Here is a 23941-nt window from a genome sequence, read left to right on the forward strand (position 1 = left end):
GGTGGCTTGTGGCTGGTTTGCTCCACCCCCTCCGCCTCTCCCCTCTGCTCCTCTTGCTTTGGGTCCTTCCCTGGAATCACCTGTAGCCCTGTATGACTCCGTAAGTCCTGCGAATCCCACGAGAGAGCATCAGGCCTGGAGGTGGCCTGGGGACCACAACGCTCCAACCGTGGGACCTTGGGCAATCACTTGACTCGAGTTTCCCTGGCTGGGCAATGGGGTGATTTCAAGCCAGAACCCATCTCCCAAGATGGTGGTGAAGATGACGGGAGTCGGTGTCTGTCAGCTGCTTAGGACAGCTGGCACCAGCAGGCACTCAGGAAGTGCTCCTGGAGAGGGTGGGGGGTCAGGTAGGTGACCTCGATGGGATAAGGACACCCAGGGGAGCACTGTTTCGGAATGCGTCTGTGAGGGTGATTGGGGGCAGCTCTGAGTGGACCCAGGAGGGAAGACACACCCTCAGTGAGGGCAGGCACCATCCACCCTCCTGCGTCCCAGTCAGAGAAAGAATACGGGGGGCACACACACACCCCTCTTCTCGGACATAAGAACTCTGGACTCTCTGGGCCTGGATTGAGAGGACCAGCAGCTCCGGGAGCTGGGACTTGGGGCCTTGGACTGAGATGCATGTCATGCCCGGGTTTCCTTGGTCCTGACCCTTCAGATCTGGACCGTGTCATGCTACGGCACGCCAGGGTCTCCGCTCGCTGATGGCCTGCCGTGAGGTTTCTCTGCCTCCACGATCCCGAGTCCAGCTCTCTAACGAATCCCCTCCTGTAGCACCTACACACGTCCGTCCGTTTTTTCCCTCTGGAGAGCTCTGACACGCTTCAGGACACAGTGCTCGATGGACACGTGGATGTGCGCCCTGGTAGCCACCAAAATGATGAACGGAAATGGGACAGTGAGGGTGGTGATCAGCAGAGGCAGGAGCCAGCTGCCAACCACAGGGCTCTGGGATGATGTGGGAAGTCACCAGAAGCTGGTGGCAACGTGAGACCAGGATTAGGGGCAGCACAGGGGGACAGGTGGCACTTTGGCCTGTCCAGATGGTGGCTGCCCCATGGGGTGTCACCTGGGGAGGCCAGCCAGACAGCCATGGCCATTCGGAGGAGCCGCAACACCACACAGTCCCCAGCCTCCACCCAATCTGGGCTTTGAGGCCCGTGGCTGGTTCCTCCCCTGGCTCCCAGGACAGGCCAGAGGCCGACACCGTGGCTGTGAGGGACATGGGTCACGTGTCTCTTACCGTTACCTTCTCTTCTGCTGTTATGGTAAGAAGGGCTTTCAGCTGTGTCCTGTTCTGTAAAAGAAAAAAAAACACTCTGGTCACTGCTCCCGGAGTCTGGTCCGCAGGGTAGCACTGGTGTCATGTTCAGCCCACCAGGCACCCGCCCCACAGCTGGGCAAGGAGGAGCCCGCGGGGTCCTGCAGTCCCTTGCTGGGAGGTCTGTGATTTTGGATCCTGCTTTCTCCACCAAACGCTCACGTGCAAACCCAGCACCAGGTTCCTAGACCCAGGAGAGCCCGCCGCACGGTGTGTGGGAAACACAGGTGGGGGCCAGGCCTCCCTGGAGAGGGGTGGGCCCAAGGCTGCCAGCTGTGTGTCCAGGGGAGACCACCCACTCTCTGCCTAGGGTCACCTCTCACTGTGACACACCCTGTGGGCCCACCTAATGGCTTCAATGTCCCTCTGATGAGAAGACACCAGACCCATGAAGGGTGAGTGTCCCCACACCCTCTGCAGCCATGGGGCACCCAAGAAAACCCACCACGGGACAGGCCTGCGGGGTGGAGGCAGGACCCCCCACAGCTGGAAGGACACAGGCCAGAGCACAGCTCCATGCCCAGCAGGGGCGACGCATAGCCCAGCTGGGCTCAGTGGGGAGGTGGGGGGAGTGGAGAGAGCGGTGGTTGGAAGACAGGGTGAGCGACCCCGATCCGAAGTGCTTGAGTGAGAAGTATTTCAGAGTGTTTTCATATTAGGAATATCTGCATGTTCATGAAGAACCCTCTTGGGGCTGAAACCCAGGACTAAATGCAAATTCCAGTTAAGTTCCGCAGACGCCTTCTGCACACACTGGAGAGGAACTCTATACAACACAAAGTGCAACTGCATTTGACCAGAACCCATGCCCTGAGGTAAGGTACGGAATTCGGCATTTGCGGTGTCATGTGGGTGCTCAACCAGTTTGTCAGCATTTTGGATTTGGGGGTCAGGGATGAGCAGTGCTCCCCTGTGGAATCCCGGCACATCACCTTGGGCCTGGAGCTTGAAGTCCCGTGAGCCATTCGCACTGTGCAGCGGTCATCAGGGACACTGCTCTCTAACCTGACCTGTGCTCCAAGGCAGAAAACCCCCTGGCCCGTGGGCCCCCACTGTGACAACAGCCCAGGAGGCATGCAGCATGCCAGGTCCAGCTCGGGCAGCAGGCAACCTGTCAGAGGCTTTGAAAGAAACCAACTACCATGGCTCATTTTCTAGGGGCTTAGAAACAAATTTAAACATGAGTCTTAAAAGAAGTGACAACTAGAGGGCGATTGCCCTGCCCTTTCTGCTTGAGCAGCCGCTGCTCTGGTGTATTTATGATGTTCTGTGGGTTTCAGGTCCCCTGAGCTGGACAGCTAAGGCTAAATTTGGAAGGCCCCACCTGGAGCTTTCTGCCCTGCTCTCGTCCCCCACAGCACCCCTGCCTCCTGTGCTCCCTGACACACAGGCCTAGGCAAACAGGAGTGTCCCTGTGCTGTGGAGCTCGGATTCAGACCCTAACCCCTGGCTTACTGCGTAAACTCAAGGCTGGGAAAGATGTTTTGAACCTTAGCACAAGTCAGAAGACATGGGCCAGGGGACTGCAGCGATGGCTTTCCAAAGTGGCCGTGACGTTTACATGACACACTGACCTAACTTTCTCCTTCCTGATCTGACTTCGTCTAGGATCAGTGACCTAACCCACTTGGGTTTGGTGTGTGTGTGTGTGTGTGTATTTATGCACCCGTGTGCAAGTGTGTACGTTTGACAAAGCAATTCTGACGCTTCTCCCCTTGCTCTGAGGGTCACACATGCCGGGCACCCAGCAGGCTCTCAGGAAGTGGAGATTATTTTCATTCTCTCCTCTGTTGCTCCCAGATGATTCTAAAGTGGTGGAACTAGACGAGACTTGGGGAATCTTCCCACTGCTCTCATCTTTCAGATGAAGAAACTGAAGCCTGGTGAAGTCCCACTGAGTGTCTGAGTCTGGGTGAGCACGCAGCTGGCACAGTGGCTGCAGCCCCCAGGCACCGGAGGTGGTGCTGGACAGGCAGAGTGACCCTCATGGGGAGCTCACGTAAGTCTCACTCAGACTCAGGGTCTGATCATCTTCAGTCCCAAAGACACACCCACTCTCCATAGCATTTAGGAAAGCCCAGGAGTCACCCAGACTCTCAAGTCCACCCAGTGGAACAAGCTGAGAACAAGGGACGGGGACCTTGCCGACTTCCAGCACTATTCACTCAACAAACACTGACCAAGCACCTTCTACACTGCACTTCCAGGACAGGTCTGAGGCTAAGAGCTCAAGACAGCAGCAGGAGGGAGCCCGGAACTCAGCTCTTGAAGCTTGGAACTCTGGAATCTTCTGCCGGGAGGTAAGTGTGCTTTCTGCCCTGACTGTCCACAGAACTGCCTCGAGTGCCTTAAAGGCTCAGAAAGGGAGGAAACTGCAACCCAACACACGCACACAAAGACTGCAGACATTGATACAATGATTTCCTCCTACAGATGAAAAACCTGAGGCTCAGGGAAGTTAAAAAAATGCTCAAGATTCATTAGCTCATTGATCTGTTCATTCTCCTGCTCTGTGTAGGGTTCTTTCTGGCACTGGACACAGCTAAGATGAGGACAGAGGAGTCCCTGGGTTCATGGAGCTGACATGCTAGTAGAAGCAGGAGACAAGGGGCAGAGTGAACGTCACAGTCAAGGACAAGCAGTACAGACAGGAGCACAGCAGGGTGTGGCAGGGCAGGGACAGTGACTCAGGCTCAGTACCCGCACCTCTGCCGCCCCAGCCCGTGCCAGGTGCGCTGGAAGCCTCAGGCTACACTGTGGACCTGGCTCGAGGTCCTGATTTTCCTGCCAGAGGACATGGAAGAGTCCAGTGTCATTTTATTTTGAGTGTCTGACTCTTTTGTCTTAAATTTTTATGTTAGCTGACTTGTTCCTGTCCTCTGAAATTGTTGATGGCATTCCTTCTGGGCCGTCTGAGCCTTATTTCTTATCTCTCTGTGTCCTATTTTTTGACTTTGTACCTAATTACTTCCTGACGGATGGATCTGTTCCGACAGCCTCACGGTTTTTTTGATTCTGGTCTTTATCCTCCAGCATCTTTCATCTTGTCCAATTTTACCTGCAGCTTTTTTTTTTTTTTTTTTTTTCATTTTCCTGTTGCAGCAGAAATGCTGCCCAGGCTCTATGGCCTCAGGGATGAAGGAACTCCCGGAAGTTGCCAGTGGCTGCAGCCCCCCCCTTCTATCACGTGACCTGGGGCCATCTCAATAGCACTCTAAAGCACATTTCCACATCTATGAAAAGGGACTTTATCCAGGGACTAAGATCACAATAAAATGGCAGAAGGAGCCAAAGCATCCTAAGCTCCCTGAGAGCAAGGCCATGCCTCCTCCAGCTTGTACCAGGGTGCACAGTGTTGCCCAGGACCTCCAACCAGGGTATTCACTGCACAAGTGGATCCACAAAATGGAAAGTGAGCAAAGGAGAGACCAAGGATAATGGTGTTATGGGCTGAATCACGCCCTGAAAATGCAGATGCAGAGGTCCCAAGCCTTAGTGCCTCAGGAGGTGACTCAGAATGTGACAGGGGCTTCAAAGTAAAATGAAGTCATTAGGGTGGACTGTGGTCCACCTTTAGGGTGGCCTGGTATCCTCCTAAGAGGAGGAGATCAGGACAGACATACACAGAAGGACAACCACCATGTGAGGACACAGGGAGGAAGCCCTCTGCAACCTGGAAGCGAGGCCTCAGGAGGAGCCACCCACCAGCCCCTGTTCTCAAGCTCGGGGCCTCCAGGACCTGCATCAACGTGTTGTTTTCTCTGGAAGCCACCCAGTTAGTGTGCTGGGTTTGGCAGACTCACATCGAGGGCACCCACTGGGGAAGTGCCCACAAGATGAAGAGTCAATAGTAGTTCAAGCTGAATACCACTCACGGCACACCCTTAGGGTGACCCTGGGTGAGGCACTAGGTGACTGCCCCAAGTGACAGGAGGTTTCTGACCAGAAGCCACTGCCCTGGGTGAGGTGCCACTGAGAGCAGGCAGGCAGGCACTACTGATCTGTGCCCTTCGTGTCAGTGTTCCTAAAACCTCCCACCAGTGACAAGACAGAAAGCCAAGTAACAGAGGAGATACCGGTGAGGAGCTCTGAAAGGTGAGCTGGGCAGGAAGGGCCAGCCTCTCTCCGGTCCCCACAGCTTCCGAGTCCAGCGAGGCCGTGTAGGTCACCCAGTAGGAGTCTCCAACTGCGAGGAGAGAGAAACCGGGCATCAGGGAGGCGCCGGCCACGCCCCTAGGCAACCACGCCCACCAGGCCACGCCCACCAGGCCACGCCCTTCGCACACAGGCACTACCAGGCTCAGCCAGCAGGAACTGGGTCTGTGGGCTCCACGGGTGGGGCGGTCTGGGAGTGGTCCGCTGGGCATGGGCTAGCTTCACTTGCTCCTGGACTCCCAGCCATGAGCAGGTGCGCCCCACCCACGACACGCCCGGCACCCCTTTCTCCCTTGTGCTGCACCTCATCTTTCCCGTGAGCGTGGGAGTGCAGTCCCCACCCACTGGCGGCAGCCTTCTGCCCTCTGGAGGGACCCGGGCTCCTCCACACCGAGGGGCACTCTTCCCACCTAAGCCTACCCTCCGACTTCGCCTTCATCCCCAACAGGACTGGAGCTTGGCCCTAACACAGCGTGCTTACTTCCCAGTTCCTGGCGACCTCAAAACAGTGTAAAAAAGGAGGAAATGAGCACTGATCCTAAGAACCTCGGGCTTTTGTTGTTTTTAAAATCTTCAACAGGTTCATTTTACTTTTACATAAGGATGAAGCCAAGATTCTGAAGACAGGTGATAAAGGGAGAAGACCACCACGAACTTTGTCCAGAAACGGCCGTCCTGGCCTGACCCCACTTGGCACAGCCAGGTCACACTCTCCATGCACTCCCAGACCTTGGCCTGGCTCATCCCCAAGTCCCTGGAGGCCGGTGGCTAGGAAACAGGTTATTTTCTGCAACTTCGAGGAGAAACTGAGACTGATCTGTGTAGGAATGATGAGTAGACACTGTCTTGTCCCTAAATGATGCTGGCTTTCATAAAAGAAAAGCAGCACATACTACCACTACTCATCATCATCATCATGAGGTCAGAGTGTCAGAGGACTCAAGTCTGCTGGTCATTTGATTTTATCGTCATCTAATTATTCTTTGAGAAAAACAAAGTTGCCTGTCCCCTAAGTTGAAAATCAGTGCCACCTTCCCTGGCACAGCGGACTTCACAGTAAGCGCTATCAACATGCTGACCGGAGGGAATGCAGGGTGCTAGGCAGAGTCTGGATATGGGCTTCAGAGCCACAAGAAGAACCTAACAAGAACAAAACAGCAACGAGATGCCCACCAACACCAGGCGCACCCCCACGGCCTGGCCATCCTGGAGTTTTTCAGGGATTAGCTTCCTCAGCCTCACCATGACCTTGACCTCATGTCCTGCTCAGTGCAAGGATGAGGAGATGGGCAGGAGGCATCCCCAGAGCAGAGTGAGATGAGCTCAGGTGAGGAAAGCGCTTGCAGTGGCCAGGGCTCCCAGCAGTGAAGGGAGGGACAGGTGGGTCCCTGCAGGGTCTGGGGGCAGGAGGATGCCTTTGGAGTAGGGGATCAGGTCATACTTCCTGGAAAAGGTCACCCCAGGACCAAGCCCCAAAGGATAAAGGAGACGTGTGCATTCAGAGTCAGAACAGGAGAGCTCTCAAGTGGGAAGCCTGGGCAGTGTGGGAGCTGGAGTCGGTGGCAGGTTTGTCTGGCAGAGCGTGGACGAGGAAAGGCAAGGGGAAACGGAATACACGGCGGGAAGTGTGGTGGGCTGGGGAGGGCTCTGCAGGAGCCCGCACCCTCCCCTTACAGGCGGAGTCCAGGCCACAGGATCTCCTCCACTCAGTCCACAAGGAGGCATGGGAAATGTGGGATCTCAGGACAATGCCTGGCTCAGTGGAGCAAACCCAGGGCTGTCTGTGCTCTGCTCGCGGCCTCATGCACCATTCTCTGAACACAAGCTTAAGAACTGAGGGACTTGTTTTTATATCATTGAAGGATGGAAAACCCTAGGGGTCACTTTTAGGATATCACTGAAACCAGAGCCAGCAAAGAGGTCACAACTTCTGAATCAGCTCCACTAGTAGATTCTGTCAACAAGATTGTATTAAGAAAGATTCTGGGTGGGCTGGGGTTGTAGCTCAATGGTAGAGTGCTTGCCTTGCATGTTTGAGGCACTGGGTTCGATTCTCAGCACTGCATATAAATAAATAAATAAATAAATAAAGGTCCATTGACAACTAAAACATTATTTTACAAAAAAAAGAACTGGGCACGGTGGTGCATGCCCGTAATCCTTGCAGCTCAGAGGCTGAGGCAGGAGGATTACAAGTTCAAAGTCAGTCTCAGCAAGAGCAAGGCGCTAAGCAACTCAGTGAGACCCTGTCTCTAAATAAAATACAAAAAGGACTGGGGATGTGGCTCAGTGGTTGAGTGCCCCTGAGTTCAATCTCTGGTACCAGAAAAAAGAACCTGCTTCATCAATCAATGCCAGCTCCCTCAGGAATGGGCCCCTGACAGCCAGCCCAGACGGCAGCACCCCAAGCAAAACAGCCATTCAGCAGCGTCCCAGGGGAACATGCCCAAACACCGTGAACCCGCTGGAACGCCCAGACATCTCATGAATGTGCTTCCGAGGCCAATGACAACATCCTCCCACCTTGCCCAGCGCACACAAACTCTCTGCCTTTCTGAGTGATGGCAATTTTGGTCATCAGGTGATGGGGGTACCAGAGTCATTGGACTCCATCACTCAGAACATGTCTGGCTGAAATTTTTCACAATTAAAATTGAATTTGTATTTTTTTTAAAACAACACAGGATTCTGCCATCACCTTGCAAAAACTTCTTTCTGAAAGCCTGGAATCCATCCTGGGTCTTGTTCCCGACTGACTCCCTGAGGGTGAGGCCTGTGATGTCATCCAGCACGAGCAGTTCTGAGAGGTTGGCTGATGAGGGCGTCTTGGTGTTGTTCACGAACAGGTGAATGAGCACCGTCTGTGGTTCACTCTGCCCCGACACCTGGGACAGGAGGAGAGGAAGGGAGGGCCCGTGGCTGCAGGACCAGCCTGACCTCTGCACGTCAGGTCTCACAGGGGTCCTGTGGATTTACTAGGCTCCTCTGGTTTCCAAGCCCCAGAGGGTGTTGACCCACACTGTCAAGCTGTGGCCCAGAGAAAACTGCAAAGAAGTTGGGACCCTGAAGTGCAAGGAAGTCATCCTGCTAAGTGTCCTGGAAGGAAAACTACCCCAAGGTCAGGCTGGGGAGAGGGACTCAAAAGAGCAAGCGACAGCTCTTTGTCCTGAGTTATTCTAAAGATGCATCCCCAGCTCAGAGCCCAGGCAGAATGGCTATTTGGTGCCCCAGGAAAGACCTGATCTGGTCATCTGCGTCCTGGTCAGTCATGTGTCCATGGCCCATGTGGCTGGTGGACTCGACAACCGTGTCCTACTGCCCTCTAGCCTTATCTCCCACCACCCTGCACCCCCTCTGCCCAGCCCTGCTGAAATAGATGCGGGAGCTGAAGAGAAGGAAGCAATGTATGTCCCGAGCTGAGTGACAAACAAGGTTCAGAAATGTGTGTTTAGTATTCCACCACGTATGTGTACCTGCATGCACACAGGCGCTCTCTCTCTCTCTCTCTCTCTCTCTCTCACACACACACACACACACACACACACACACACACACACCTGTGCATGTTAGAAAACACCTCTAGAAGGAATGTGAGAACACACTGCACTGATTGCACCCAGGAAGGTCAGCCAGGTGGCTGAGGGCCCCGTGAGGGCAGTGCAGTGAGCAGGAGCCCGCAGGCCTGGGCTGTCCAAACCCTGCACGTTCCAGAGGGCTGGCCTTTGACCTGCTTGAGAGAGATAACCTCTCGGGCTCCTGGAATATCCTGCCTGATAAGGAGGTTTTACACCTGGGGCCTGGGACCACACCTGCTCAGGGAGGTCAACAATGTGATCCGTGGTGGGTGCCATGGGCCACACAGTGGCAGTGTGGCCTCCAGGGGGCAGAGGACTGAGCATAGAGGTCAGTCTTGCAGGGGCCCATGCCTGACTGAGCCCTGAGGAAAACTCTGGAAGCTGGTCTCCAGTGAGCCTCGCTCTTGGCCAGACTCTGTAGATGTTGCCACACACGGTGCTGGGAGGACCGGGTGACTGGGCCACACCACGGCACTGCACAAGGACACCAGAAGCACCTGCCTGGTCTTCCAGGGCTCCCCATTCGCCTCATTGCTTTCTCTGCAATACACCACATCTGGGAGCAGCAGGGCTCCACTGCCTTCTGAGCCCTTCAGCAATCCCTGAGCTGAGGGTGCTCCTGGGGCCCAACTCAGGCTGGTGTAAAACTGTCTCCCAGGGTTAGTAAGATGGAAGACCTAAAACAGTAAGCAAATTTTTGAAACTATCAAGAACCATATTTTTGTAATCTGAATATAAATATATAACCCTTTCTTCCCTATTCTAAATGATCACTGTTATATTTTTTTTTTAGTTCTTGACAGACCTTTATTTTATTTATTTATATGTGGTGCTGAGAATCGAACCCAGTGCCTCTCACATGCCAGGCAAGTGCGCTTCCACTGAGCCCCAGCTCCAGCCCTGATCACTGTTATTTTTATAAACAAAAATTTAAGTGTTCCCACCCACCCTCAGTCTCAGCACTGCCATCTAGGGATCAAACCCCTGCTGTCTACAGCATCACCGTGGGTCCAAACAAGAGCGGAAAAGCCCACGATTTACAGCCCGTGGGCCGACTCTACCAAGTGACCTGGGAAAAGTCCAGTTCAAGCATAAGTGACTCGTGGAGACTCACCAGCGCACATTTCTGAAAAATTACTCCATTCTCTGAAGTCCCTTGAACTTGTCTTGAAATATCTCCATACTAAAATAAAAGAAAGAAGTTATTTGAAAGTGAAGACTATTCCACGCTACACAGTTTAATAAAAGCACGCGATGGTCGACTTTTTAAAGGAGGACAGAGGGGTTACTTCCGCAGCTGCCGCCACCCAGGGAGCAGGTGCAAACCTCCCCCTGGTGTGAATCCTCTGTCCTGCACAGGAAGAGCACCAGGAGAGGTAACTGGGCTGTCCCAGTGACGGTCACATTTAGGGAGAGAGAGGGAGCACTTTGCTGGAGGAACACAAGCCTGTGACAGTCAGCTCAGAAGGGTCCTTCCACCCGCTGACAGCTGACATTCGGGAGGAGGTGCTGCCTCGGTTACTCACCAGGGGGGGCGTTACAGCAGACTCTCTTTTAAAGAGGTTCCTCTTGGGCCAGGAAGGTGCGAAGGCAAATAAGGAATGAGTCCACAGCCCTGGGGAGGCTGCCGAGGTCGGGACTGGGCTGGGGACGTCGGTGTTCCTGTTGGGTTTCCTTCCAAGTGGGACTTCTATGCCAGACAGCCAAGGGCGGCAGGACGGGAGTGAAAGGCAGTAAAGACAGCAGTTAAACTCTGAGACGGACCTCGCGGTGTGTGGAGGGCACTCGGAAAGGGACCCTGGGTGAGGGGCTGTGCTCATGAGTGAGTGGATGGAAGAGGGGATGGACGGGTGACTCACGCTGTTTACCAGAAAAGCGGGGCAGGATCACGGGAAGCCGAGGGCTTGGGAGGGGTGTTTCTGAGCATGGTCTCCTTACCTGGGCCCTGTGCAGCAGTGTACATTCCCGGGCCCTGGCCACAAATCAGAACCACTGGACTATGGACACTCCCTGGGTGATTCTCACCATGGGATGAGATAGTCCTGGGTTCCAGTCCTGGCTCTGCCACTCTTCAGCTGTGAGCCCTTGGGCAAGTCACCTAGCCTCTCTGTGCCTGTTTCCTTAACTGCTCTGGTCACTGTGGTTTGCCCCCAAAAGCTCATGTGCTAGAAACATGGCCCCCAGCACTGAAAGGTGGTGGGACCTTTAAAAGGTGAGGCTGAGGTGGGGGCAACCGGTCATGACCTCCTCAGAAGGGACCAGTGCTGGTCTTGAGGAGCAGGTGAGGTCTCCCAGGAGTGGATTCCTTCTGCCAGAGCCAGTCACTCCTTATAAAGGGAGCCTGGCCCCTCTGGCCTCTGGCTTTCTGTTTTGCTATGAAACTTTGTCAGGTACACCCTGCCAGGCCATCACACAGCTGTGCTGTGTAGCCTAAAAGCCCTCATCAGAGGCCCACCAGATGGGCTGTCCCCTTTTGGACTTTGAGCCTCCAAAACCGTGAGCTAAATAAACTTCTTGATCCAAGTACCCAACCTCAGGCACTTGCTTGCAGCCATGCAAAAATAGACCAAGAGGTTAACTCTCAAGAAGACAGAGTAACTCCGGCCTCCATGAACCCCCCGAGCCTCCACCTACTGCAGCACAAGCTCTGGTGGCCATCATCAGGAGGACAGGCACGGGCTGGACACCAGCACTGGCTGAGCCAACCAACACAAGAGGACTCCCTCGAGAATCTGCTCTACCTTGAAATATTTTGAAAGTTTCTGAGCATCGTGTGTCTAGAAATGACTCTTTCATCGCCCGCGCTGGGTTCAGGAGTCCTGCTGAGCAGGTGCTGCTTGGCTGCTGGTGGGCTGTGGGACTCTGGCCAGGGGAGCAGAGTTCTCTGAGCTTGGTCCTTCTCACCCGGGATGTGGTTAAGACACCCATGGGGCAGGGTGCCCTGGGAGCCAATGAGCCACCACAGGTCACATGCTTGAAGTTAGAAATTTAACTAGATGGGCAGGTAGAAGACAGACAGACTGACTGGCTAGGCAGTGTGGAGACAAGTCTCACTGTGCTGCCCAGGCTGAGGCAAGTGATCCTCCTGCCTCAGCCTCCCAAGTGGCGGGCACCACAGGAGTGCCCACCACGCCTGGCAGGAATCTGTGCTTTCACCATGACCCAGACTGTGCAGCTGTGCTTCCTTTAACATCCATCTCTGTCCAAACGCAACTGCAGGGTGCCTGCAGACGCACCCATTTGGGGTCATTCTCACTGGGTCGACAGCAAGGTCTTTAATAGTGCGTTTTAAACCTACAGAATTTCAAAATATAGGTAGGGAAAAATTTTTAAATTGAAAAAATAAAAAGATGTGGGATGGGCCCTAGATAAAATCAAGGTCTCTTTTTCCTTGGACCATGTCTGGTGGATTTGGTTCGCGAAGCTGCCGTGAGGATCAGGGTCCCCACTGCACAACTCTTCACACTGAGAAGCTGGCACCGGGACCTGACAGCCCTGGCCACAAAACCACCGGGCTCTTCCCCAGTCCGGCCGCTGAGCTGGTCAGAAAGGTCTGGGGAATCAAGTGGGCTCAGTGCGCTCTCTAGACCCCAGCCCCTTGGGCTCAGGGCCACGGCTCGCCCGCACACCCACTGGACGTAAAATCTTATACTGGACGTAAAAGACCTACATGAGTCTCAGGACTCATCTCTGGGCACCTGTTTGTGCCCCACTGGCTCCTCCTGGTCCTCGGGGGCACCCCCTCAGGAAGGCCCCTCTCTAGTCAGTGGGAATCCTGCTGGGTCTACGGACCGGGGGCCACCTGCGTCCCAGCCTGTCTGGGTCCCAGGATGCCACAGTTAGGCAGAGAGCCCAGAGAACTCCAACCTGGCCTCAGTGACAGGTTCTGGGACACACATGACAAACTGAGCCCACTGGTTTCCCTGAATCTACACGAGGACAGTGGAGGAAAGCTCTTCACTCTGCAAGGGCCAGCCACGGGGCTCGGATCCCAGGACTGCCACCGCCTGGAAAGGCCGCTTGGAGAAGGACGCCCTCCAGAGGACAGCAGCTGGGCAGCACCTGGGTCCCACAGGGACCTCGTCCCGGGGGCGAGGTTCAGTTACAGGAAGATGAGTTTCCTCTCGCGGACAGAGGTGTGACGGACTGAATAATGACCCCAACGATACTCGGGTCCTCATCTCAGGTGGCAGGGACTGCGCAGAGGGACTACACTGAGGGCCCTGTGAAGGGGCGAGAGCTGACTCATCCAGGTGGGCACTGAATGTCAACCCAGGGGTCCTAAGAAAGAGCCCAGGGGAGACTTGAGGGGAGGGGGTGACGTGGCCACCCAGCTGGCTTTGAAGAGGTGGGAAGGGCCTTGATCTGAAGAACTCCAGGAGTGGGCTGCAGGTGCCACCAGAGGTGGACCCTGCCCAGATCCCCCCAGGGCGCGGCCCTGTTCACCCTCCACTTCAGCCCGGGGAACGGAGTGTGGCTCCTGGCCTCCAGAGAACAGTGTGGTTTAACAGGGACGAGCAGCTTCTGAAGCTGTCACAGCAGCACAGGTCACCAAGAGCCTGGCACTCAGCATGCTGTTTCCCTCAGCAGGCTCCTGCAGGCGGTGTCCACACAGCCCGGCAGCCAGACAGCCCGGCCTGCCCTGATTCAGCACTGTGTCCTCACTACCGCTCAGGCAGGCTCTCCGTGTTTTGTTTTGTGAGTTCAGGGAACAACCTGTTTGCCCAGGTGGGGGGACAGCGCAAGGACCCACAGGGTGACACAGGTGAGGGTGGGCTCTGGGTGCCACCACTCAGGGTCAAAACAATGAGAAACCACCCAAAGCAAAACTCACCTGCTGTCTTCAGATGAGAGCGCTCCATGTGCAGCCACGTCCTACAGAACAGGCCCTAAAACACACCACAGGCCCAGAGTTGTAAGCTGAGGAACACACTCCTAGGGAGCGGGCCACAGTCACTTTCCTGAACAGCTCCCTGGAGATGAGCGGCACCTCTCTTCCAAGTCTGGAAGCACCTGCCCAGACACACTGCACTTCTGGGAGCTGTCTAGGGGACAGCACGATGTGGATGAAATGTCACAGTCAGATCTGTGTTGGAATCCCAGGTCTGCTTCCACGGGCGGGGGCCTGGGCAAGCCCCAGGCATCGTGATTCCCAAGAACCCACAAGCTGCTGGGGTGGCAGTGAAACACCGGATGGGGAGTCGGAACTGGGTTCTAGTTAGAAGCCTTTACTCACTGGGTGTCCTGGGCCAAGTCTCAGCTTCTCTGAGCCCTGCTCCCTCTCTGAAAAGAGGTGATCTCAAAGCTTCCCCCCAGCTGGCCTAGCCTCAGGTTGATGAAATCGTATCCAAACCCTTCCACTCCACTTTGTGAACTCTGGACCCTGGAGAGGCCAGAGCTCTCTCTTGTATGCTCCTAAGGGCTGCCCTGGATGGGGTCCCTTCAGCGTGCCAGGTCCTGTGCTAGCTCTCCAAGCCTGCGGTACAAGAGCGCAAAAGAACCGTGGAGTATCAGCCTCATTTTAAAGTGATCTCCCCAGACTCAGGGTAACTAGGGAACTCCCTCCAGGTCTCACGGGAACGGTGGTGGAGACTGCCTCTCACCCAAGCAGCTGCTCTGGACTTGGGCTCCCACCATCCGCTCTCGCTGGCTTCTGTGTAATTAAGGAGGATGCATGAGCAGGAGGCCTGAGCAGGACACTCAGGCCTGGTCTCAGGTCCAGTTCCAATGGCCACACGGGAGTGGGTGTCTTCACTTGTTCGTGCCATTATAACAAAACACCTGAGACTGGGTAACTGGCAATGAACAGAAGTTGGTACCGGGGTGCGCTGTTGCTGTAGCAAATACCTAAAACTGGGAAGCAGCTTGGGAACTGGGTAATGGGGAGGCTAAACTGTCACAGGCGTTCTCGAGGGACTCGGGGTTTGGGGGCCATGTGTGTATAAACCATGGTTGGCTCAAGCCATTAAGGCAGGGAGGCCACTCTTTCGGGAACTCCTGGGTGTAACTCCCCAGACGCCTGGATCAAGCCGGCCCCGTCTTAGCTCACAGCCTTAGGATTAAACAGCCTCCCAGAGATGGGCGTAGCCCACCAAATGCCAAATGACCTGTCTACTGCCAGACCCCTGGCACACGGGCAGCAAGCCCCTAAACAAGACTCCTCCCCCACGGAAACTTATCTGTACCATGATAAATAAAGCAAGTACGGGCTTCTTCTTTATTAGAAGCCAGACCCCTCTGGTCCACTCAACCCGTCACGCTCCTGCTTTAAAAATATCCTTGCCTTTTGTCTTTCATCCTGACACATGACCTTCATAGCTTTTATCTTGCAGCCAGCCCATCCCTCCGGTGGGTGTCCATTCCCTTGCCCACATCGGACGTGAGCCAGGTTCGGCAGGAGGAGAGCTGTAGGGAAAGCAGGGACTCCCTGCCGACGAGTCAGGTGCCCAGAATGTTGGTAAGGATACAGACAATCAACCGGATGCAATCTGAGATGAACATGGACACGGGAAAAGCCATCCTGGTTATAAAGTGGCAGAAGTCGCGCCTGAATCTTGTCCTGTGATGCTCTGGGGAAGGCAGAGCTCGCAGAAAGGCACAGGGGCATCTGGCAGAAGGAACCTCAGCAGGGCCAAGGGCGCACCCTGACTGCTTGTAGCAAAACCAGAGAGAAAACAACAAATGAAAGAGAATAGATAATCAGAAGAAGAGCGGCCTTACTATCTGGGCAACGCTCAGGCCGCCAGGCGGTGAAGTCGGAAAAGGGTTCCCGAGAGGATCCCAAGGCAGTGGCCAAGGGAGCTCCCGGAGAAAGATCCGTGTGGCCCTGAGGAGGCCACAGGCTGTTGATCAGGACAGCGGAAGAGGGACCCTGACTGCATTCTGAGGATCCTCAAGACCTTCCAGGCTGCCCTCCCATCCCAGGGTCTCGGGGGCAGAAGAATGTCAAGGATGTGCCCAGGATGCCCACAGGACCTTGGCGCTCACGGCCCAGGGCACCTCAAGCCTGTTTCCTGAATCCCAGTGCGGAGCTGCCCCGCATCCTCTGGAGGCCACAAGCAGAGGCTTTGGTGGTGTCCACCTGGCACCAGCTGTACAGGGTGTGGCACTGCAGGAGCTACAGAGGCATGGCTGTCCCCAGCTGGACTTCACAGGGTGCCCTGGAGGGGCTTGGGGCCCGGATGAGAATGGTCAGTGGGGTGAAACACCACAGGGACCCCAGGAGAGCAAGCAGCAGTGAACTGTGGGTGCAGGGCCGCCCCCAGACCCAGGACAGCTAAACCTCCTAGGCCAGCCTGGAGGGTCACCGGCACCCAGCCCACCCGTGGGGGCTGCTCTGAGTGCACCCAGCAGAGTGGGGCCGGCCCACCAGGGCCTCCAGTGCCAAGCCCTGCCCTTGTGTCCAGAAGGCAGGGGACGCAGTCCAAGATAACTCTCCAGCCTGGGGCGTTAATGTTTCCCTGCAGGTGTGGGGTCTGGTGGGACCCGTGTCGTCGTCTTCCCCGCTTCTCCTGTTTGGGAGGGAACGTCTATTTGGCGCTGCTCCACGGCTGTTCTGCAGAAGCTCCTAACCAACTGGACCTCCGGGATCACGCTGCCAGGGACTCTGCCTCGGCTCCCTGCTCTCCCCCAGCCTGTGTCTCACCCAGGCTGACGTAGGGGAGCTTCCTGGGAGACTTCAGACTCTCAGGTCGACACGTGGGGTCACGGGGGCAAGGAGTGCACCGTGGATGACAGCGCTGTGTCCCTCCGACACTCAGGATGAAGCGGGCACCCAGGTAACGGTACTGAGGGGTTTAGGAGGTAATTAGGCCACGAGGGTCTGCCCTCACAGACATGGTGAGTCCCCCTAAGACACGTGGAGGGGACTCGCTAGGCTTCTTCTTGAGCTTTTGGCCCTGCCCCTTCTAACACATGAGGACACAGCCATCTTGGAGGCAGAGACTGGACCCTCACAGGACATGGAACTTGCTAGCACTTGACCTGGGACCGCCCAGCCTCCAGGACTGTGAGCACTCTTCCACTGCTACAGATGGCCCCTGTGGTACTCTGTGGACCAAGACTCTGGGACACGCCAGCTGAGACCACACTGGACACAGAAGGGGCTGTGTGGCTACTGTCTCTGTCCCCTGAAGAGCCTTCCCTGTGTCCTGTCTCGCAGTCAGAGCAAGCCACCCTGTGTGGCTGTGGGTTCCAGGCCTGCTCCTTGTGGGCCTCTATAGCCCTGGACGCTCCCCTCTGGGGGCAGCCCTACAGGAAGGGCGTGAGCCCCACCATGTGGAGCCCCCCAGCTGTCCCTCATTCCACTCCACTTGTGGCATCTGATCCCTCCTCAGCACCTTCCCTGACCACCCCATGGCTCTCCATCCACTCTGCCCACACGTGTGCCAGCTCAGCCCTCAGGGCCCACCACACACAGCAGTGCACTGCTGGCTACCCTCCTCTGACTCTGGGAATCCAGAGCAGGCCTCACCTGGGTCTGCCTCATTCTCCCACGCAAGCTGTGGGACAGAGCCAGTGCCTGGCAGGCATGCCGAGGCCAGTGTCCGGTGGGCATGCCGTGGGCAGGGGATGGGGGATGGCTGACTGGGAGGCCTCCTCTCCAACACCCTCCCTGCCTTCTGCCTTCCGTGAGCTCCAGCAGGGCCTTCTGCAGCCAAGGAAATGTGCTATGACACAACTGTCCACTAAGCAGCCTCCAGACGCGGGGGCCATTCTGCACTTGAAATGTGGCTGACACACTGGCCATCTGGGAGACAGTTGGAACTGCCCGGTAGGAAGGGACAGATGCCAAACGAACCCTGAGCACTGATGCCCAGGTTTACTCCTCCCTTTCCTGTGGAGCCAGCCACTAACAGCAAGTGCCAGGGGAGCACAGGTCTAGATGGACAGCCTCCCCGCACCTGGACCACTGTGGTCACAGCCTCCTTGTCTGTAAGATGGAGATGAGTCCTTTCATCAGAACTACCTAAAGAATTAAGTCAGATAATGCACATAAGGCACTTAGCGTGGCCCAGCACACAGCAATCACCCGGGGAATGCCCCACACCACTTGTGCCCTCCCTTACTGCACTACTGTAACTATGTCATCACTGCCACTACCGTGTCACCTCTCCATCATCTGCAATAAAACTGAGAAGGAACCAGAAAAATTGCTGTCTTGTAAATGAGAAAAAATGGGGCTTGGAGCTGGACCGAGCCTCTTGTCAAGAACAGATGGGGGCCGTGATTATGGCTCAGTGGTAGAGCACTTGCCTAGCGTGGGGGAGGCACGGGGTTCAGTCCTCTCGGCACCACATAAAAATGAATACATACAGCAAAGATTTTAAAAAGTGTTGTATCTGTTTAGAAAAAAATTTAAAAAGAAAAAAAAAAAGGAGGCCAGATGACGTCTTGGTTACCGCTACTTCCTCTGGAGCAGGCGAGGGAGAATCAAAGACGCACAACGACGCTCTTGATCACTACCATGTGCTGCTTAGTAAATGGGGTCAACCCCGGAGAAGGCACAGACGTCCTGCTCTCAGAACAGGAGGAGTGTAAACAACAACGTGCTGCGCGTCCCATGCTCTCCATGGACGGGGAGGGGACAGGAGGAATTAGAAAGTCGTCAGGGTGCTGGGAAGAAAACTGGGGGAAGGACAGAGCGGCTCCCAGCCTGAGAGGGGGACGGGATGAGGGAGGGCTGGGGATCCCCTCCTGAGGGTGTGTGCCTGGAGCGGTCAGGAGCAGCAGAGGCCAGGGTGCCAGAGCAGGGTGACTTGGCAGGACAGACCTGGGTGAGGTCACAGTGCAACAGGCGATAGAGGGGCTTTCAGGCCACCTGGGAACTTGCCTCTGCTGAGTACTAGGGGGGCGGGGGGGCAGGTGGGCTGCCCCGTGAGGGTGGCAGGAGGAGGCTGTTTCCAGTGGGACACCCGCCGGGCGGCTCTGCTGACAACGGAGAAGGTGGGCAGGGGTGGGAGGGGGATGAGCTGGGAGGCTCCCGATGGTCCCCGAGGGCAGCAGCCAGGACCAACAGGGTCATCATCCAGAGTGAAGGCCACACCGACGTTCTGAAATGGAACCCTCGGGACCTGCTGGCTGATGGACATGGGGAGGAGCCAGTGAGGAGGCCAAGGGCAGTGCAGAGGCTGTGGCCCAGCACAGGAAGGCCGGGCACCAGCAGCAGCAGGGCGGCGAGGAGAGGTCCACGCCATGCGCAGGCCTGTGGCATGCCCCTGGGCCTCCAGGGAATCTGGCAGGTGGATCTGTGCTGGACTTCCTGGAAGTCACCCCTGGAGGTCAGAATTTGGGGCTGTCAGTGGACAGATCACCCCAGGCGTGCGTGGCCATGAAGGACAGAGGGGTCGGAGCTCTGCCGTGCTGCAGCCTGCAGGTGGAGGGGAGCCCAGAAGCCCCCAGAGACCCCGTTTTACCTGACCAAGCTCTCAAGAAGTACCTGAGGATGCTTCTCTGGCCGGGAGAGCTGCTCAGAAAGCCAAGATCAGTGTACCTCGTAACAGCAATGTGGCAGCGCCCGCCGGCCTTGGCTGTTTTTGTGTTTCAGGCTGGAATTTTTTTCTCTTTTTCCATTAATTGATCCAACCTGAGACACACCCAGTGCATTCGCCTTAACCTCACAGCTAACCCAGATAACTGCTGTTTGATATTCAAGTAGAAGAGCAAAAACACAACAATACCCGCACAAACAGTGATGATGTGGGCCTCGTTCTGAAGTATACGTCTGTCCTTCCCTAAGTCCCTGGGCGTCAGGTAGGGCTTGCATACAGCAGTGCTTCTCAAACGTGCTAGTCTCAGGAACCTTCACACCCTCCACAAGTATGGAGGGCTCCCAAGAACTTTGCTCTGTGCAGACTATATTTATTTTATTTTTATGTGGTGCTGAGGATGGAACCCAGGTTCTCGCACGTGCTAGGCGAGCACTCTACTGCTGAGCCACAACCCCAGACCAGAATCTATTTATTAATATTTAATTAATATTAATATTTTCTTTTTTTCCTTAGCACAGAGAAATTATTTTTACTATATTTCAAATTAGAGTTAGAATATTTTCGAGTGTCAAGCTGGGCACATACCTGTAATCTCAGCAACTTGGGAGGCTGAGACAGGAGGATCATAAGTTTGAGGCCAGCCTGGGCAACTTAGTGAAACTCAATAATAAAGGAGGCTTAGGGTTTAGCTCAGTAGTAGAGCACCCCTGGGGTCACTCCTCAAAAAAAAAAAAAACACTAATTCCCTTTTAAATAGGAATAATAATCCCATCGCACATCTACATAAGCAGCATATCTTATGAAAAATCACTACATTCTCCAAAATAAGAGTATGGATGGCAGTGTTTTATGCTTCTGCAAATCTCATCTGAGTCTGGATTAATGAAAGAAGCTGAATTCTCAACTCTGCTTCTGGGTTAAATCTTCCCCTATACACATATTGTGTCACTTTCAAAAAAGTCCACTGTCCCCTGGTAAGGAAATGAGTGGGAAATGTACATAATGTCTCAGTATCACTATAAAAATTTCTCTGACTCCTCTGACCCCAGATGCAGTTCCTGGGCCCCACTTTGAGAACCAACCACTGGGGAGTGAGAGGCAATCTCGGAGAGCATCAGATGAAGAAACCACAGAAGACACTCCCATAGGAAGGAGACAGGCGAGGGGCCCAGACAATGAAGCAAATGTTCCAACCAAGGGACGCAGGGCATCACGGGTCCAAAGACAGTGGAATATGTCACAGTGCCTCCCACCTGGGGCTTCACCATGAACTTCTGTGCACACAGGATGTTCTCTCTTGCTCCTTCCCTAGGTAAACCCACTCATCCTTTGAACGTTAGCTGAACGATTTCATCTGACCACCTAACTGAATGACCCTCCTCCCTAGCCCTTCCTCATAGCTCCCCACCACTCCGTTCAAAGTACTTAATCACTGCGCGATTATGAACATACTTCCCCAGCCCCCGGCACACAGCATGGCCCTCAGCAAAGATGTAATAATAGGTATGAACATGTGTATGTCTGCGTATACACACGTGTGCATGTGTATGTGTGTATATATACATGTATGTGTGTATAAAATGAATGGAGGGAGGGAAGGTTTCAGACAATCACAACAGAAACAGCTTCAGGAACTAGGATTGTGCTCGGGAGAGAGTCTTCCACCACTGTGGGGAACCTGGCCCCAGGCCCCACAGAGTGGGGTGAGTGCTCACGGCAGGGACACCCAAGGCCCACAGAAACCCCAAGTTCTTTACTGTCCAGCTTATGGAAGGATTGTCTGAGACAGGCCCAGAGTGATGCAGGAAGGACTGGCATGGGCAGGGCCAGGACCCAGGTGAGGCAGGTGCTAGAGACACTGAGGGCACCTGGACACAGGTGCTCACTCGCAGGTTCCTTCAAGGGCAGGAGATGACTTGGACTCACTCTGGTCCTGCATGGCCTCAGGCACTTCCCAGAGGGCACTGTCCCTCCTCTCAGCAGGCCCACCCTCTGCACCTGCTCTTGACAGAGGCCAACATCCACCTCAATGATCCAGCACAGGTTTTCCCAGGGCTTGGTCAAAGGAGCAGGGCTGGCCCTGGAGCCCACCCCACACCTGCAGGCACAGAAGAGCACGAGGCCAGGGCCATGCTTTCTTGGGCCTTGTTTTTTTCCCTCCACAAATGGGCCAGATAATTCCCATTTCCCTTGGCAGAAGCGAGTGAAAGGACCCAGTGAAAAAGTGCTGTCCTTGGGATACTTACAGCTCAAAGTTCACAGACACAGTGCAGTGCCTTCTTGAAACCTAGAAGCATCAGAGGCATTCTCAACCTCTGCAGCCATGAGGGAGCCCTGGGGCATGCATCAGACAGAGCCCCAGGACTGCATGCTGGCTCTGGGGGAGAGTGCGAGGGCTCCAAGGGCATCAATGATCCAGCGCCTGGTGAAGGCGCTCCTGGAAATCTCTGGGTTTGCAGCCAGGATTCATGAGACAGCCAGGAAGGAAGAGGGAAGAGGTGGGACACAGACCTTGGACAGATCCCCCTAGAGCCTGGGGGAAGGGATGGGACACAAATTAAGGAATGAAATCTAGGATGGATCTTCACCAAGGGCCAGAGGCAGACAAGGAACCTGATCAGGGGGAGAAGGCATGAGGCTGGTGACCAGCTTGGGGAGGAGGAGGGAGCTAGGGTGTCCTGTGCCTTTCCAAGTTTGGACACAGAGAAAGACCAGGGTCAAGGCCAAGTGGGAAATGGCCAAACTCACCAGGGAAAGTGTAGTGCGGTAAAAATACAGCCAATACCCCCGAAGCCCATGTCACAAGCTGCACCTTCCCAAGAAGAGCTGGCCACCGCTTTAACTGACGCACAGTGGCCTCTGGAGGAGTCACCATTAGGCAGGGTTGTATGTGCAAGGAAAGAGAAGTGAAGTGATTTGCTCCGGGACACAGAGCTCCTAGAACGCGGAGCGGGATTCCAACCTGGCCGCTAGTCGTGGCCAAGTCCTCAGCGCCAACCCAGAGCCGCCCCCTCCCATCGGGGTTCTCGGGGCGCGCAGAAGGCACCTGGGGGACACCGCCAGGCGCGGCGGTCGGATCCCGTCTCCTCTTCCTAGTCCTCTGCCCAATATTAAAGGCTCCCGCCCCGCCTGGTGGGCCGCGGGGGTCCCACCCGAGCCCGGGGCGGCGCTGCTCACCTGTACTCTGCGCTCGAGCCCTGCACCGCTGGGTGCCGAAGGGGTCCCCGGGCAGGGCCCCACCTGGCGCGCCGCGGGCAACGCGCGGGGAGCCTGCTCGCCGAAGGGGTGATGGAGCGGGCCGGGGCCCGCGGGGAGCCAGCCTCGGGCCCCCAGAACCACGGCCGCGACCAGGACGCCCCCGGCCAGCACCCACGTGTCGCGCCACCCAGCGCCCACGGGACCCATCGCGCGACGGGGTCCCGCGCCCCCAAACCGGCAGGCGCCGAGGAGTCGCTGGGCTTCCGGACCCCAGGCCCGCCCCGCCGCCGAGCATGCTCAGTGCGAGCCGCCGCGGAAAGTTTTCTGGAACAAACACGGGCATCTGGACTTGGCGGGCCGGGAGGCGCCCGGGGTGTGGGAGGGAGCCAGGGAGCCCGGCTGGTGAAGCTGAGCGCTGCGCGGTCACGCCCGGGTTGCTCGCGCTCTGCCGGGTGTCCCATACTACCCAAATCAGGACTCCAGAGATTACCAGGGCTCCTCTACGAAAGCCCACCCGTTTCTCTGGATCCCAGCTCAGCCTCATCTCCTCTAGGAAATCCCTGCTACACCGGACTAGATCCCCACGCTTCCCCCACCCACCTATTAGGAAATTGAAAGGCCTTAGGGCATTTGCAGAGAGCCTGCGATGTCTCTATCGGAAGAGCTGGCAGGGAGCAGGCAGAGAAAAAAGGTGACCCGCACTTCCTGTTGGGTTCAGTATTCACTGGATTAGCCCCTGGAACTGCCCAGGGGGGCACATTCCCAGGGAGAGGCAGGTAGTTTCTGATTCTCTCTGGAGAATCAGAAAGAGGGCAGAGCATGTCTGGAGCCTGGAAGCCTTTGAGCAGCTCCTCTGAGCCCTTCTTGGGGACACGTGGAGACAAGGCTTTGCTTTGCTTTGCCCCGGGGATTGGGGGTGGGGTGCAGTTTGTCTGCTTCCTGCTTCTTTTTCATCCCCTATGGGCACAGCTCATGCCTGATCACTGGGGAAAGAGTTCCTCTCCTGCCAGTTTTCTTGCTGGGCAGCCCCTGAGGCTGGCATTTTACCTCCCAAACACACACCTCCAAGGACAGGCCTTCTTGACCTGTCACGGATAAGGTGATGGGTTAAGGATCTGAGAGAGAGAGGCCAACATTCCCACAGTAGGTTTGCTGTCCTAGGTGGTACCTGGCTGTGTCAAGAGTGAGACAAGGCC

General features: G+C 55.7%; 1 protein-coding gene across 2 annotated transcripts in view; it reads right to left on the minus strand.

Annotated features, from left to right (window-relative positions):
* The window catches only part of Evc2 (EvC ciliary complex subunit 2), a 101666-nt gene extending 78667 nt beyond the window's left edge, over positions 1–22999 (minus strand). Inside the window, exons 1-7 of one of the 2 annotated variants that reach the window (XM_026395276.2) lie at positions 22725–22999; positions 13892–13946; positions 10584–10747; positions 10172–10240; positions 8181–8367; positions 5404–5513; positions 1256–1303 (exon numbers count right to left, since the gene is read on the minus strand). In XM_026395276.2, the coding sequence (XP_026251061.2) occupies positions 1256–1303; positions 5404–5513; positions 8181–8367; positions 10172–10240; positions 10584–10747; positions 13892–13946; positions 22725–22952 (861 nt within the window). In that variant the 5' untranslated portion in view covers positions 22953–22999. Of the gene's footprint in view, positions 1–1249; positions 1304–5403; positions 5514–8180; positions 8368–10171; positions 10241–10583; positions 10748–13891; positions 13947–22724 lie in introns of both variants that reach the window. The other variant, XM_026395275.2, reaches the window with a different exon arrangement.
* Between the last annotated feature and the right edge of the window lie 942 nt (positions 23000–23941).

The sequence above is a fragment of the Urocitellus parryii genome, chromosome 10 (assembly GCF_045843805.1).
Source record: "Urocitellus parryii isolate mUroPar1 chromosome 10, mUroPar1.hap1, whole genome shotgun sequence".
In the NCBI taxonomy this organism is placed as follows: domain Eukaryota; kingdom Metazoa; phylum Chordata; class Mammalia; order Rodentia; family Sciuridae; genus Urocitellus; species Urocitellus parryii.